Raw genomic sequence first — 15,772 nt, forward strand, 5'->3', positions numbered from 1 at the left:
TGTCTTTAATAAAGCACTAAAATGATTTCCTTATGGTGGAAGAAAGACAAGGCTATTCTTTGGCTTAAAAAAAAAAGATGCATGTAAAACTGTAAGGAGAATACTTAGGTTTTGTAATTTCCTTTAGAAAAAAAAAGTAACAACTGACTCTGAATGAACACAGTAGCTTTATATAGAAGATTATCAAGCAGAACTGGAGTCTTGGAAATTTTAGCCCCATTGACTTCAACTTTCTGGATTAAGGCCAAATGAAAATATCTTCCTTATGGGTTAAGAAGGAAGGATCTGGGTTCTCGATTTTAGCTTATGTAAATGTATGCACTGTTTTCATTAGGCAACTGTATTCTGTTTTAATACTCAATTGTTCTTTCTGTGTTAGGGCTCTGAATGAAACGCAAGAGGGTATCTATTTACATATTCCAGGAGATGGCCCTTTATTTATTCTGGGAAATAGTTTAGCTCAAACAAAATGGAGAAGTCACACTCTGATTTCTTTAGGACCCTGTGGAATCACCTTGGGATCTACTTACTCGTTCTCCTTTGGGACCTGCAGGGCCATGGGGTCCCATAGGGCCATCTGTACCCTAAAAAAAAAAAGACAAAAATAAGACAAGATGTAACCTATCCTACGGCTGCAGGAAAAAGCAGTTCTAATTTATCCTGGACTTTTTCCTGGGTGAACGGTGCCTTAGGATTAAAATGACTCATCTCCTTTCTAAGATTTTTCTTCATACTTGATGCTTTCGGGCTAGCAGATTTCAAGAAACGCATGCAAAGGGGAGGGATTACATCTCCGCATATTTCAGCATGGACACACGTATAGCCGTATAGCCGCAGATCACAGTTAATTATCTATCCGTTCCCCACCCAGTGGATCCTCTGCACTCCGCCCCCAGACTGTTAAGGAGAAGAACGCTTTCCCTTCACACTGCCTCTGCTCTGTACCCGATGCCTCACCCACTTCCTCTCTCTGTGGTCACGGGGGCTCGGAAATTGTATTTTCCTCCGTTGAAGAGGCAGAAAGAGTGGGGGGAAAATCATTAAGTGAGAACAGTGTTCCAACCCAACTTTCTTTCCCTCGGCTTGGGGGGGAAGTCAGTATTCACACAGGTCCTGCTCAGTGGCTGAAGTCACTGGGCTCGCAAGCCTGAGCCAGGCCAAGTCGGGTTAGCGGCCTGACTGCCCTCAGCCCTCCTGGTGCAGGTGAGGGTGTCTGTCTGATGCAGTGATGTCTGGGGGAACAGAGGAACGCCACTGGCAGGGAGTGGAACCACTGCCTAAACCTACCTGACTGATTTATTTTTTGAAAATAGAAGTGCTTGGAACTTCTTTGAGAATCTTTAAAAAGTAGCAAGCACTTTAAGAACCTTCGCTCACTTTCAGGAAGACAATGCTTCAATCTGCAAAGATGCTCTAATACTGGCAAACGTAGGAACGGTCTCAACCCATTTAAAAATGTTCTTTCTACTTCAGTTCTTCTATTTTTTTAAATTAAAAATTAAAAAAAAATTTTTATTGAATCACCGTGAAATAGTTACAAGCTTTCATGTTTGGGCTACAATCACACAATGATCAAAAGGCACATGAAAAAATGCTCCACATTGCTAGTCATCAGGGAGATGCAAATCAAAACAACAATGAGATGTCATCTCACACCACAGAGACTGGCACACATTCAAAAGAACAAAAGCAACCAGTGCTGGCGTGGATGTGGGGAAAAAAGGGACGCTCTTTCACTGTTGGTGGGAATGCTGACTGGTCTAGCCTTTCTGGAAAACAGTATGGATAGTTCTTCTATTTTTGTTTACTCGATTTCATAGGGCCTTATAATAGAAAAGAATTCAGTCTTAAACATATTTTACTGATCATGAATTCTCATCACCTTAATGGATGTATATATATATATACATATGTATATATGTATATATATATTTTTTCAACTGCCTGAACTCAGAGTTTGTCTTCAGACGATTTCTTAATACTGCATATCTGAGATCAAACTCTAAGAGACAAAGCTGTCAAGAACCAAAGAAAACAGACAAAATAACAGAAGACAGACAGTCACCGTGATGAACGGAGATTTGGAAGTTAGTTCCAAGGAAGAAGGGATGGACATAAACATAGAGGGGAAAGCAAATGAAACCCATCCGTCTGCTTCTAATCCCTTCAGCGGCCCGTTCATGAAGCCACAGGAAACTAGTGCTGGCGGGAACGCTTATCTGGACGTGTGAAACGGCAGCCCGCTCAGCCGTTGGCCACTGACCAGAACCTGGGCTTCGGAGAGAAATTCTGCAGAGAGGCTGGGCCCAGAACTGCAGGCCATGCTGCACTTCCCCGTCCATCTGACATCCGGGTCCATTTCCCTCCTCTTTCCAGTCCCACAGACCCCTCATGCGAGGGGCTACGTGGCATACAAGGTCTCTCCCGGGGCACCAACTTCCAAGCTGCAGAAGATGTGGGAACAAGACGGACTCACCCGGGATCCTGGCTTCCCGTCTAAGCCAGATGCTCCCTGCGTGGTGATTGGGTTGGTAGCAGGGTTGGTTTGACACAAACGACAAGAACACAGATTAGTATGAGGCACCAATGCACAAATGTAACAATTCAAACGACATCATAGGCAGTCACGGGGCTCTGGGATGAGTACCACATCACCACGAAGTGTTAGTTAAAAAAACAACACGTGACAGTCTCACGGACAAGTGATGGGCAATTGAACTTCTGTTGAGACAACGCTATTTAGGGGCCAACGCAATGAGGTTTATGAAACAGGATTTAAAGTTGCTCCTGGTAATTCACAGACTTCTCATTTCCATATGATAAATATTTTTCCTTTTTTTGAGATTTATTAAGACTACTAGTCCTAGCATTGATCTGACAGTTCTGAAGAAAAAAAAAATAATGGCTAATCTCCTAAGAAAAAGATAATTGTAGCAACAAATCAAAGTTATACTTCAGAGAATAAAAGAGCTGGCATTTTGTTGGTTAAAATAGCATTTGTGTAGGGCGTTTGCCTTGCATGAGGCCCACCTGGGTTCGATTCCTCCGCCCCTCTCGGAGAGCCTGGCAAGCTACTGAGAGTATCCCACCCGCACAGCCGAGCCTGGCAAGCTCCCCGTGGCGTATTTGATATGTCCAAAACAGTAACAAGTCTCACAATGGAGACGTTACTGGTGCCTGCTCGAACAAATTGATGAGCAACAGGATGACAGTGACAGTGACAGTATAACAAATGCAGAATTTATACATGCCAGGCTGACTATACGTTTGCAGGAAATGTATTGTTTTCAGACTAGTTTAGATGACAATATTTTTTATCACCACCAGGGGGAGGGCTAGGATCAGAAAAAAGTTAGAGAACTTTCCAAGCCCAAATAAAAATAACTGTCCCAAACAAAATTGTTCCTCAACTAATTCTTGCACCAAAGTCTGAGTGGGAGATGCCCACCGACCTAATGTTCTCAGGCAATACGCCCACGCGGGCTGTTCTTAGCCTTGAACTCTGGGCCACTCAGACAATGTGATTCGAAGATGACATTTTGAGTGCTTGTAGGGATAGGGCAGATTGATTCTTTGAAACTGGCTTTTCAGTTGTAAAATCCAAATGAGTATTTACTGTTTTTTAAAAATATTTATCAGGCTGAGGAGCATTTAACAGAGATCATGCACTATCCCCTTTTCAGAATTATTTTCTTGTTAAGTGCTTGTGATATAGATCATCGAAATGGAAGGAAGATTCTGGCCCAGCTGCAAACTCTACCAGTGATGCACCACCACAGGGATCTCAGACTACTTTCAGTTCTTTATTTTGTAAGTTTCTTCTGTATAACCCTATTGGAAGTTACACTATAGTGGCAAAATATATCTTCTTTTAGCAACGATTAAACAATTTAAAAGTGTACGTTGTTTTCTTTTTTTTTTTTTTTTTGCTTTTTGGGTCACACCCAGCAATGCACAGGGGTCACTCCTGGCTCATGCACTCAGGAATCACCCCTGGCGGTGCTCAGGGGACCATATGGGATGCTGGGATTTGAACCCAGGTCGGCCGAGTGCAAGGCAAACACCCTACCCGCTGTGCTATCACTCCAGCCCCGTATATTGTTTTCTTAATGCTGGCTTATATGAAGAGCTTTTAGCTCAGTGACACACAAAAATGATCCTTAACCTTAAATCATAAATTAAGGCAATAAATTGGGGTTTATATGAAACAGAAATCTAATCTTTCTTTGGTCTTTCGATACTTTCTTCATTGTTACATTTAAAAATAAATAGGGAGGTAAGAAAAATTCTGAAATAATAATATATTACAATATATAACACATTTGATACATAGATCCTATGCCATCTCTATTATTTAATATTATAGGTCATATTATTTTATCTAGACTATGAATTATTAACTCACCTATCTTATTAGGGATTTTATGTCTGTGGTCCATAGACCAAATTGGTGTGATTTAAACTATGCCAGTGCACGACTGAGAGTCTTGATGCAGTCAGGGAAGAGGTGCCCTCAGAGAGAGGCACTGGCTACAGTGCTCACTAGTCTTTAAAGACCCGTGTCTACGGAAAGAAGAAACTCTGTGGTCACCAACTTGTTCCTAATTTGTAAAAAAATGCTTCTCTCTTCTATTAGTTCTGTTTCTGAGCCACACCTGGTGATGCTCAGAGGACCCTCCTGGCTCTGCACTCAGGATTTACTCCTGGCGGTGCTCAAGGGACCATATGGGATGCGGGGGATTGAACTCAGGTTAGGTTGGCCCTAACCACCGAACTATCCCTTCAGCCCCAATTTTCTATTACCAATTTCAAGCCATATTTTAATTATGTAATCTTTGAGGTTCTTGACTGACTTATTCGCATTCACTCAGTAGAGAGCTTGACTAAACCTCTAATTCAATCTAAAAGACATTAAAAAAATTGTTGCAGAAAGAAAACAGGTGTCATTTTTTTTCCTCATTTTTTTTTAATTAAAAGACCTCTGTTTTGTTAAACTATTTAAAAAAAATCAAAGAAAAAGAAAACTCTTTAATGCCAAAAGCTTCTCTCCTGCTGTATACCGGAATGCCAGGACCTTCCTACATGGGTACGCCCCCAACAAACAACGGGAGACTCCTATAAAGGTGCTCCCCCAGTGAATAACAGGAGCTTCCTTATGAGGGTGCTCCCCTAGTGAACAACAGAAGACCCCTACGAGGGTGCTCCCTCAGTGCTCCCTCAGTGAACTACAGACGTTTACTCCATGACACGACTGTCTAGTGGAAGGAGCCACGATCGACCTCACACTGTCAAAGTGACCCAGTGCATGATTTTATTTTATTTTATTTTTGCTTTTTGGGTTACACCCGGTGATGCTCAGGGGTTACTCCTGGCTTTGCACTCAGGAATTACTCCTGGCGATGCTCGGGGGACCATATGGGATGCTGGGGATCGAACCTGGGTCAGCCGCATGCAAGGCAAACGCCCTCCCCGCTGTGCTATCGCTCCAGCCCGCTAGTGCACGACTTTATTTTATACTTTCTTTATTTCTTTATTTGTTGTTTGGGGGCCACACTCAGCGGGGCGCAGGACTTACTCCTGGCTCTGTGATCAAGGCTCACATGATCCCGGCGTGCTCAGGGCACCATTATTTTGGGACTGAAATAAAGGTTGGTTTTGGTGCAAGGCAAACGCCCTACCCACTGTACTATCTCTCCGGCCCTTTCTTTTGGTTTTCAGGCCGCAGCTGGTGGGCTGTGCTTGGGGGACCATCTGTGGTGCCACAGGCAAGGCATGCAGGGCCTTGGCCCCTCTGCTATCTCCCCTGAAGGAGATCTCGCTGTCAGCGCACTAAATGATAGGACGCCACGGGGGAACGCTGAACTAGTCACCGTCATACGCGGGCAGGGCAGAGAGGGGAGACGGTGCCAGCATGTGTGGACCGAAGGATGTTCAAAGAAAGGCTCCGGGGCCGGTCCTCACGGACCCTCCGCTGAGACCAGAGCAGGCGGTAGGCAAACGCCAGGCCCGGCGCTGTGCTAAGAGCCTCTGCTTTCCAAAGACAGAAATCCCACCCAGAGATGAGGAACCAGAAGAGGCGTGAGAGAGAAAGGTGGAGGTTGGCACTGAAACGGAAAGGCTACTTACTGGAAGACCAAGGGGTCCTCTGTCACCCTTTTGACCCGGGTCACCCTTCAATCCTTTAACACCATTTAACCCTGGTTCACCCTAAATGCAAAAGCAAATGCCAATTGTGGTTTCTCTCAGGGGGGTTGGGCTCCGAGAGGAGAGAGCTGGGTTCGAGAGAGGCTGACACACTCCAGTTTTCGGGGACAGCAGAGCCAGGCGAGATCCGCCTTGCCACGGTTTAAGAAGTAATTTGAACATCATCGAATTGCATAAAAATCCAAATTGACGAGGCGCCTGGGAGGGAGAAAGGAACGTGGAAGTGTGCTGCTGACAGTCAGAATCTCGCGACTGAGCACCTGAGTTGGAGCTCCAGGAAATGAGCAGAGCTACAGGGCTCTCACCAAGCAAATCAGCGGGGAGGGGGAATAAAACAAGGGGAGGCGGAACCAGTTTCCGTAGGCGAAACCGCTCTGCTGGGATGGAAAACTGGAGGATGCAGGGCTGGGTGACACACAGATATTTTAAGCCTTTAAGCATTTTGCCCAGGGGAATGAACTGAAAACGGTCCTGTTTGGAGCCACGCCACGGAGTGAGGCCTCAGCCACTGGCCGTCCGAGTCAGCCCGGGGGCAGATCAGTCGGCGTGGGGGTGGGGGTCGGACCACAGATAGCCCCAGCCCAGAAGAGTCGGTAAAGACCAAAGTTGGACTGTTTTTGGTTTTCTTTTGTTTGGGGCTCACACCTGGTGGTGCTCAGGGCTCCCTCCTGGCTCTGCACTCAGGGATCGCGCCCAGTGGTGCTCCAGGGACCACGGGGGATGCCGGGGATCGAACCCAGGCCAGCCGGGTGCAAGACTAGCACTGTCCCCGCTGTGCTAAGGCCCAGCCCCAGAGTGGGGCTTCTTAAGCAGAGCCAGAGCCTGCCCCCCACCCCCCACCCCGACAGCAGTTGTGCAGGGATTTTATTTATTTATTTATTTATTTATTTATTTATTTTTTGGGTCACACCAATGCTCAGGGGTTCCTCCTGGCTTTGCACTCAGGAATCACTCCTGGCAGTGCTCCGGGGACCATATGGGATGCTGGGAATTGAACCCGGGACAGTTGTGTGCAAGGCAAATATCCTACCTGCTGTGCTATCACTTCAGCCCCGGATTTTATTTTTTAATGGATTTCTCACTGACTCACAACATGATGAGATTTCAGGGGTCTTACCTCACATGCCTTTCTGGGTTTAGCCCCCACTGTCCTCATCGAAAGTAAAGAGATGTGATTGATTATTCTTCCTCTCTCTCTCTCCCTCCCTCCCTCTCTCTCTCCCTCACTCCCTTCCTCTCTCTCTCTCCCTCCCTCCCTCTCTCTCTCTCCCTCCCTCTCTCTCTCCCTCCCTCCCCACCTCTCTCCCCCCTCTCTCAGTCAGGGGCTACTCCTAGTTCTAAGCTTGGGGGCTGCTCTTGGTGGTGCCCAGGGGAGCATGCAGTGTCGGGTATAGGTCCTGGGGTGTTTCCATGCAAGGCCTAAGCTCTGCCCACTGAGCTCTCTGACCCAGCACGGGGCTGCAGGAAGTCCCCCCTCCCCAGGGCTACTTCTCCTTAGGTAAACAGAGCCTGGCCCATCTATGGCATCGTGCAATTTTCTCTCTGATCTTTCTGAAGGGCCACCAAGGAATAGACGCATTGGCACAGCCGAGTCGATCTGGGGGCTCGCCAGGGTCTAACTGCGCTGTGGACAGTGTGTCCAGGCAGAGGCCAGCGGGAGCACGGTCATGCCCTAGGCTTCAGCACATGCTGTAAGCAGAAGGGAAGTGGAGGCCAAACAAATAGAGACATTTCCATATCAAATGGCTAGAACTGGGGTGTCTCTAAGCCAATGGTGATGGTGAGTCAGAGTGGATGGGTGATTGACAGCAGTCTGGGGGCGGGACCTGAGTTGTCATGACTAGGCTAACTGTGTGCATGCATGCGTGTGTGTGTGTCTGTGCATGATTATATGCGAGAGTGTGTATATGTGTGGGTATGTGTGTGCTTATGTGTGTGATTGTGGATGTGTGCATGCATGTGAGTGTATGTGCCTGTACCTGAGCTTATGCATGTGTATGTATGTGTAGATGTGTGTGTATGGTGCCAGGACTGAGCTCAGGGCCTCACGTGTCCCAGGAGAGCACTAAACCGTTGAGATCTGTCTGTGACCCTCACTGGACTAGTTTTGTGGGGGGTTCCGAGCAGTGCCTAGGGGGCTAGGGAGCCCCTCTGATTATCCTCAGTGCTTCGGCCAGCAGTGCCCAGGAGCCTCCTTGCAGCAAGGGGGTGGAATTCGGGCACTCGTGTCCGCCACACGCCCTGGCTCCCACACCTTCTCCTGCCCTGGACCAGACTCATTTTTATTTTGCTTTTTGGGTCACACCCAGAGATGCTCAGGGGTTACTCCTGGCTCCGCACTCAGGAATTACTCCTGGCGGTGCTCGGGGGACCCTATGGGATGCCGGGGATCGAACCCGAGTCAGCCGTGTGTAAGGCAAATGCCCTCCCTGCTGTACTATTGCTCCGGCCCCTCATTTTTATGGTACCTTAAACTCCAGTGAGAAACATGGGTTTAGTCTGGAATGGGGCGGAGGCCCAGAGACAAGAGACGCCCACCCAGCCGCACAGCTGACTCGGGCTCTCCCTTCTGACCCCAGGACAATTCCCTACAATAGATCACAGCCCCCACTCCGAGACTGTCTCCCTCCTCGCCTTACTGTTGGGGAAGCGTTTTGGGAAGAGTTAAGAGACAGGAACTCTTTCACCCCCCAGTAAGGGAAGCTCAGGTTTGCGCTGCCCCCCCGTCCCAAATGGGGATCAAGGGGGCATGCAAAGGTGTCAGGGCCCGGGTGGGGCGGGGACACTTCCTCCAGGCCTGTGACCTGTGACCCTGGCACCATCGTATGTTCATGAGATCCCCCAGCCCTCATCTTTTTTTTTTTTTTAATTTTCGGTTTTCGGGTCATACCCAGAGGTGCTCTGCGCTGGGGGATCACTCCTGGCCATGCTCCAGGACCCTCTGGGCTGCCGAGAACGGCCGCGTGCCAGGCAAGCACCCTACTTGCTGTGCCATTGCTCGGGCCGACCCTGCTTTTACGTGCTCGTGTCCACGTAAGCAACAGGTCACCCAGGGACAAGGGCAACTACTGGGTATTTATCAACGACTGTGTCTGCTCTTCGCCAGACGTTTAAGAGAGCTGCCTCAGCTGACCACGACAATACTCTGAGTAGCCAAGTGACCGGAGGGTCAGCGTGGGGGGACACAGCTGCTGCTGGAACACGGAGCACCAGCGACCCTGCTGGTCGCTCAGGCTTGGCTGACTGCAGGGCAGAGCACAGCCTAGTACTCCTTGCCCGGAAGGGCCTGGTCAGCAGAGCCTAGGACGCTAGTGGGCGCTAGTGGGCGCTGTGATCCAAGAACATGTGCAGGGGACCCCCCCCCCCCCCACCTCAGACCTCGCTAAGATGCGGGTAAGTCCAGGTCTCTCCAGGCTCTTCTCGTGGGCAGTGGACACAGAGCAAGATTCCACGGCTGACCTGAGAATCCCATCAGCGGCCCTTTCTGCACGGGGTTCTATCATTTGTAGGAATTTTCAAAAATTACATACTGACAAAGGAAAAACCAGCAAAATGAGGAATAATTTCTCTCCAGGTGCTATCACTTAAATTTGTCGTAAGTCATCCCGTGTCGTGAGATTCAAACATCTGGGTGCTTAAAGGCTTAAAGACGGTCAGCGTTACTCGACAAGTAAGACAGGACAGACATGCTTCTGTCATGCTTCTCCACAGTTCACAAGGAAACGGAAATCGAGCCAGCAAGGGGTTTGGGGCATTACCTTTGGCCCGGGAAGTCCGTGGGGTCCCTGGGAAGGAGAAACACAGCTTGTAATTAAGAACGGATTCACTGTTTCCCAGCAGAAGCAGTAGGATGTAAAGCAACACTAAGATAGCAAACAGGAGTCTTGTCTGTTGGGCTATCGGGATGCTAAGACCGTCGGGACGTTCCCGCCCCATTTGCACTGCTCTGAAGGAAGAAACTCAGGCTTTCTGCTAAACTAATGAGAGAGAGAGAGAGAGAGAGAGAGAGAGAGAGAGAGAGAGAGAGAGAGAGAGAGAGAGAGAGAGAGAGAGAGAGAGAGAGAGAGAGGAACGTGCCATGGCTTTATGGAACACACACACACACACACACACACACACACACGTATTGTGAACTTGCACTGCTTCTACTACGCAAACCCCTAGCTGTGTGAGATGTAACAGAGACTGCAGGTTGGGACTGAGCTGGGTCACAGCAGGGGTGCTCTTTCTGAAGGAGCAGAAAGGGCAGAGTGTCCCTCAGTTTACCCCGCCCGCCCTTGGCTGTGAAGACCTGGGGTGGCAGTGACGGTGCAGTCTGCTTCCCTCGGTGCCACGGCGGGCTCTGAAGGCCCCAGCCGGTGGGAGGCTGGTTGGTATTCGGAGACTCACGCTCTCCAGTGCCTCGCACTCTTGTCAGAAGTCCCCCCACCCCCCGTGGGTCTCTGTGTTACAACCCCCCAGCAACCCCCCCCACCAGTGCTGAATCTTCTAGTGCACCAAAACAATGCTAAGAAGATCCACCAATACATGATGGTTGGCAGAGAGCTTTCACGTTTAAATCAGTATTTCCTACCTGCTTTTATTGAACGTTTTAACCCAGGACATTCTATTCTAGCAGGTTCCAATCATTCATGAAAGGGGGCCGGAGTGACAGCACAGTGGGGAGGGCGTTTGCCCTGTACACGGCCGACAGGGCTCAATCCCCGGCATCCCATACGGTCCCCCGAGCACCGCCAGGAGTGACTCCTGAGTGCAAAGCCAGGAGGAACCCCTGAGCATCGCCGGGTGTGACCCCAAAAGCACCTCCCACAAAGGAATCATTCATGAAAGCCCACAGTTAATCCTCTTCCTCTGCCGTGGACAGTCTAGAACAGTCTAGAACAGGGACACCCGTTGACATTTTCCCTTTTCCTCTGTTTCAGCTTCACAAGTGGTCTCAGGGGCCAGGGGACATCTCCCAGAGACTAAGTGTCAGGAGAGACGATGCCCCTGAGCTGTGTGCAGTACTCAGGCCCGGCGGGGCTGGAGGTCAGCAGTGCTGGGGGGAAGCGGGAGTCCTGGGGTGCCTGGGACAGAACTGGGGGCCCTAAGGCGGCACGTGCACTCTGGCTGCCCACCACCTCCCTGCCCCAGAGTGGTCTTCCCACGCAAGGCTGGAGTAAGGCCTGCTGGATCGCTCTTTGGAGCAGCTGTCGGGAGTGGGGGTGTCCTGCAAGGCCAGGGGGCCTGCGGACACCGCCGTGGGGGGCGGTAGGAGGCACCACGGCCGGGGAGTCGGGGGCACCAAGCCCGTACCCTCTGCTGTCAGACTCATCCCCGGGCGGTGCGGTCTGGGAGAGAAGAGACTTACCATGGGTCCCGGGGGGCCGTGGGGGCCCGGTGGTCCTGGGGGTCCGATGATCTGCGTGTGCGGAAGACAAACATGGTTCGGGTCACTTCGTGCGGGTTAGTTGGGACTTGGGGGGGGGCTGGGCTCCCCTAAGGCCACTGCTAGCGGCAGCGGCGGAGACGGGGAAGAGGGGCCGGGCTTGAGCCCTGCGCAGGGGCTCTGGAGAGCACAGCGGGGAGGGCATTTGCCTTGCATGCGGCCGACCCGGGTTCGAATCCCAGCAACCCATAAGGTTCCCTGAGCACCGCCAGGGGTAATTCCTGAGTGCATGAGCCAGGAATGACCCCTGTGCATTGCCGGGTGTGACCCAAAAAGCAAACACACACACACACACACACACACACACACACACACAAACTGAAAACACACACCCCTGTTCTCCAGAGGCCGGAGGAGCGATCACACACGCTGGCTGCCGAGAAACGCTACCATGTCACAGCCTCTAGGAAATCCACCATGTCTCCCCTCAGTAACAGTGCTCGGGAGAATTTTTTTTTTTTTAAAGGTGTGTGTATACCCACACACAGCATGGAAAATCCGATTTTTCTCCTCAGGACTTAGAGGGTTCCCTGTAAAGTTAGAGGCTAGACCTCTAACACAGTTTCTCTCACTATGAGAAACCGACTGTTCCTCCCTCAGCTCCACAAACCAGGTGGTTTCCAGCTTCCTCCTGCAGGAAGCCCTCCAGCATTGCCTGTGAGGTTAAAAAAAAAAAAAAAGAGCCTTTTCAGGGACTTCGAGGGACTGCCAAGAGCAGACACGGGGACTTACAGAAGGGCCTTGAGGACCAGGCAGTCCCGAGTCTCCTTTCTCTCCCTTCATCCCGTTGGCGCCCTACGATGACCAGAAAGAGAAGTGAGTGCAAGAAGCAAAGGGATTTTCTCCAAAGTCACCCCGCCCTCTAGAAACTTCTGCCATCATCTGCATAGGACACAGAATGAAGAATTTACCTCCTGCGCTTTATTCAAACAACAAACATCCCAAATCCCCAGGATGGTGGGCGATATGGGAGATAACATTTAAAATAAATAAAAACTAGCTTAGCCTTGGCCAGTTCAGCTTATAGTGTTAAATATATCAGGTTATAAATATTGGATGTTTCTTCATGGTGGAGCTCACTTTAAATAGCAAAGGTCAGGCTTTCACTGACATTTATTTGTGCATTTCCTTGCTTTGAAAATATCTAGGACAGTGAGATTTTCTACAATATTTCATTACATTTTCAACTCCAAATTCTCCGCAAAAGTTAGAGCAGAAAACTATCAAATCACCCTCTCAGGGTATCATAACCATGAAAACTAACTTCTTTCTAGAATTTTTTAAAAAATCCTTTTTAGGTATAGTAGAGATGACATCTGCATTTCTATGTTCATTGCCGCACTGTTTACAATAGCCACAATCTGGAAAAAACCAGAGTGCCCAAAAACAGATGACTGGCTAAAGAAACTCTGGTATATCTACACAATGGAATACTACGTAGCTGTCAGAAAACATGAAGTCATGAAATTTGCACATAAGTGGATCAACATGGAAAGTATCATGCTGAGTGAAATGAGTCAGAAAGAAAGAGACAGACATAGAAAGATTGCACTCATGTGGAATATAAAGTAGCTGAGAGGTACAAGCTTACAATGATGCAATTTCTGACAGATATTTCTCTGGACTTAGTTACTAAAATACTAAAATACAGAAATCCAAAACTGTGCGGCTGCTAGTGCAGCCTCTCGACCTCATATCTCTTCATTCTCAGCAATGGAAAACAAATTACCAAATGCTTTCTTTTCAGCAGATCGACTTTAGGGAGGAGAAACTCCAAATCAATACTAGTGAGTTTTGTGTTGAAATATTGAATGTAATCAAAGTAAAGTGAAAGTAAAGTGAAATTTACCAGTTACACATGCGGGGTGGGGGGATGGGGAAGTGGGGGGAAGGGGGGAGGTATACTGTGATTCTTGGTGGTGGAATATGTGCACTGGTGAAGGGATGGGTGTTCGAGCATTGTATAACTGAGACTTAAACCTGAAAGCTTTGTAACTTTCCACGTGGTGATTCAATAAAAGAATGAATTAATAAAAAAATCCTTTTTATTTGCTTAAATTATGGTTTGGACTGGAGCGATAGAACAGCGGGTAGGGCGGTTGTCTTGCATGCGGCCGACCTGGGTTCAATTCCTCTGTCCCTCTCAGAGAGGCTGGCAAGCTACCAAGAGTATCCTGCCCACACGGCAGAGCCTGGCAAGCTCCCCGGGGCGTATTTGATATGCCCAAAACAGTAACAACAAGTCTCACAATGGAGACATTACTGGTGCCCGCTCGAGCAAATCGATGAACGATGGGACAACAGTGCTAGGGCAGTGCTACAGTGCTAAATTATGGTTCAGTTTGAAATGGTCAGTTACCACTATCCACACATGCTCAAGTGACCAACTACATTCCCTTTATTTATTTTTATATGGGAATTAAGGAAACTGTGGTTGACTTCATAAATTCATTTGACTAAATGATCTAAAGTTTATTTTAGTGCCCCAGAGTCATCTTCCAGTCAGCGCCTCAGGACAGTGTGCGAGGGGCAGAAAGAGCTCGCTGGAGAGATTTACTCTCACGGCCAGAGGATGAGCCGGCAGCTAACGCCTCATCGGATGAGCTGGCTAGTCCGACTACGAGCGGGTCGTGAAAAGGATGCAAGTACCGGTAACCCGGGCAGTCCGATCCCGCCTTTCTCCCCGGGCACGCCTGGGTCCCCCACATCTCCTTTGGATCCTTTGAGTCCCTGAAACAAAAGGGTTGCGTGAGAGAATGACCCGGCACTCCACAGGCCCTAGAAGAAACGCAATTACAGGTCACGTCTGTCACCTCTCTGAGGCGATTCTGGTGTTCATTCTGAGGTGACTTTTAGGTTTTGGGTCGTGGGCCAGACTTGGAGGCACTAAGCGGGTCATCCTGGTTCTGTGCTCAGGGGCGAACTTTGGTACGCTCAGGGGAACCATAGGTGGTGCTGGATTCGCACCAGGGTTGCAACTGGCACAGCTGCCTGTAAGGCCAGTGCCTCACCTCTTGTACTGCCTTCCCGTGCAGTAAAGTCACGATTTCTTCTAGCAATCGCTGACACTGTCAACTCCCCTAATGCAACAGACACTGCGCTCTCGCCCATACTCTGCAGCCCCAACCCCATCACCCCATCAGCTTCTTCTCTCTCTTTCTCTCTCTCTTTCTCCACCCCTCCCTCCCTTGTTTTCCCTCCCTTCTTCTCAGTGCCCCCAGAGTCATTTTCCAGCAACACCCCAAATAAATATGTGAGAGAGCTTCCTTCCTTTCTCCCTCCCTTCCTTCCTTCCTTCCTTCCTTCCTTCCTTCCTTCCTTCCTTCCTTCCTTCCTTCCTTCCTTCCTTCCTTCCTTCCTTCCTTCCTTCCTTCCTTCCTCCCTCCCTCCCTCCCTCCCTTCCTTCCTTCCTTCTTTCCTTCCTTCCTTCCTTCCTTCCTTCCTTCCTTCCTTCCTTCCTTCCTTCCCTCCTTTCTTCTTCCTTCCTTCCTCCCTCCCTCCCTCTATTATTAATTTTTATTTCTTTGGGGGCCACACCTGGCAGTGCTCAGGGCTTACTCCTGGCTCTGCACTCAGGGATCACTGAATGCCTGCTTGGGGGACCCCATGGGATGCAGGGGATTGAACCCAGGTAGGCTGCATGCAAGGCAAGTGCCCTCCCCACTGTACTGTCTTCTTTAATTATCTTGCAGTGTGGGGAATGGAATTCAGGGTCTCACTCTTGCTAGGAAATGACCCAGCACTAGCTAATAATCCCAACTCTGCCACTGGGTCTTTTCTAGGAAGGTTTATCAAGGTTTACCACAGTCTGTAATGCTCACGTGCTGGTTCCTACCTTTCTAAGGCTCTAGGAAATCTGGGATTTAAATTTGGGAAACCAGCAAGTAAAACAGCATTGCCCATAATACCAGCATGCAGTGCCCAATCAGTGGGAAACTACGGTCAGAGATTTTTAACCATGAGTTTACTGCCTCCACAGTTAAAAAGATCAGACCATTCCTTCCAAATCTATGATGATCTTACAAGTCTGTTTTTCATGGACTTCTGGTACATTGAGGTGTGTCATGACGAAACAAAAGCATCAGACAGCTTCTGTATTTACTGCTAAGGAAATTAGCGTTTAAATTCAGTTGAGTTTCA

At 49.0% G+C, this 15,772-nt stretch overlaps 1 protein-coding gene across 1 annotated transcript in view; it reads right to left on the minus strand.

Annotated features, from left to right (window-relative positions):
* COL25A1 (collagen type XXV alpha 1 chain) overlaps positions 1-15,772 on the minus strand; it is a 454,237-nt gene that overhangs the window by 20,159 nt on the left and 418,306 nt on the right. The window contains exons 27-31 of the mRNA XM_055140998.1: positions 14,282-14,362; positions 12,365-12,427; positions 11,555-11,605; positions 9,963-9,989; positions 531-584 (exon numbers count right to left, since the gene is read on the minus strand). Of these exons, the coding sequence (XP_054996973.1) occupies positions 531-584; positions 9,963-9,989; positions 11,555-11,605; positions 12,365-12,427; positions 14,282-14,362 (276 nt within the window). The remainder of the gene's footprint in view (positions 1-530; positions 585-9,962; positions 9,990-11,554; positions 11,606-12,364; positions 12,428-14,281; positions 14,363-15,772) is intronic.

The sequence above is a fragment of the Sorex araneus genome, chromosome 6 (genome assembly GCF_027595985.1).
Source record: "Sorex araneus isolate mSorAra2 chromosome 6, mSorAra2.pri, whole genome shotgun sequence".
Taxonomy (NCBI): domain Eukaryota; kingdom Metazoa; phylum Chordata; class Mammalia; order Eulipotyphla; family Soricidae; genus Sorex; species Sorex araneus.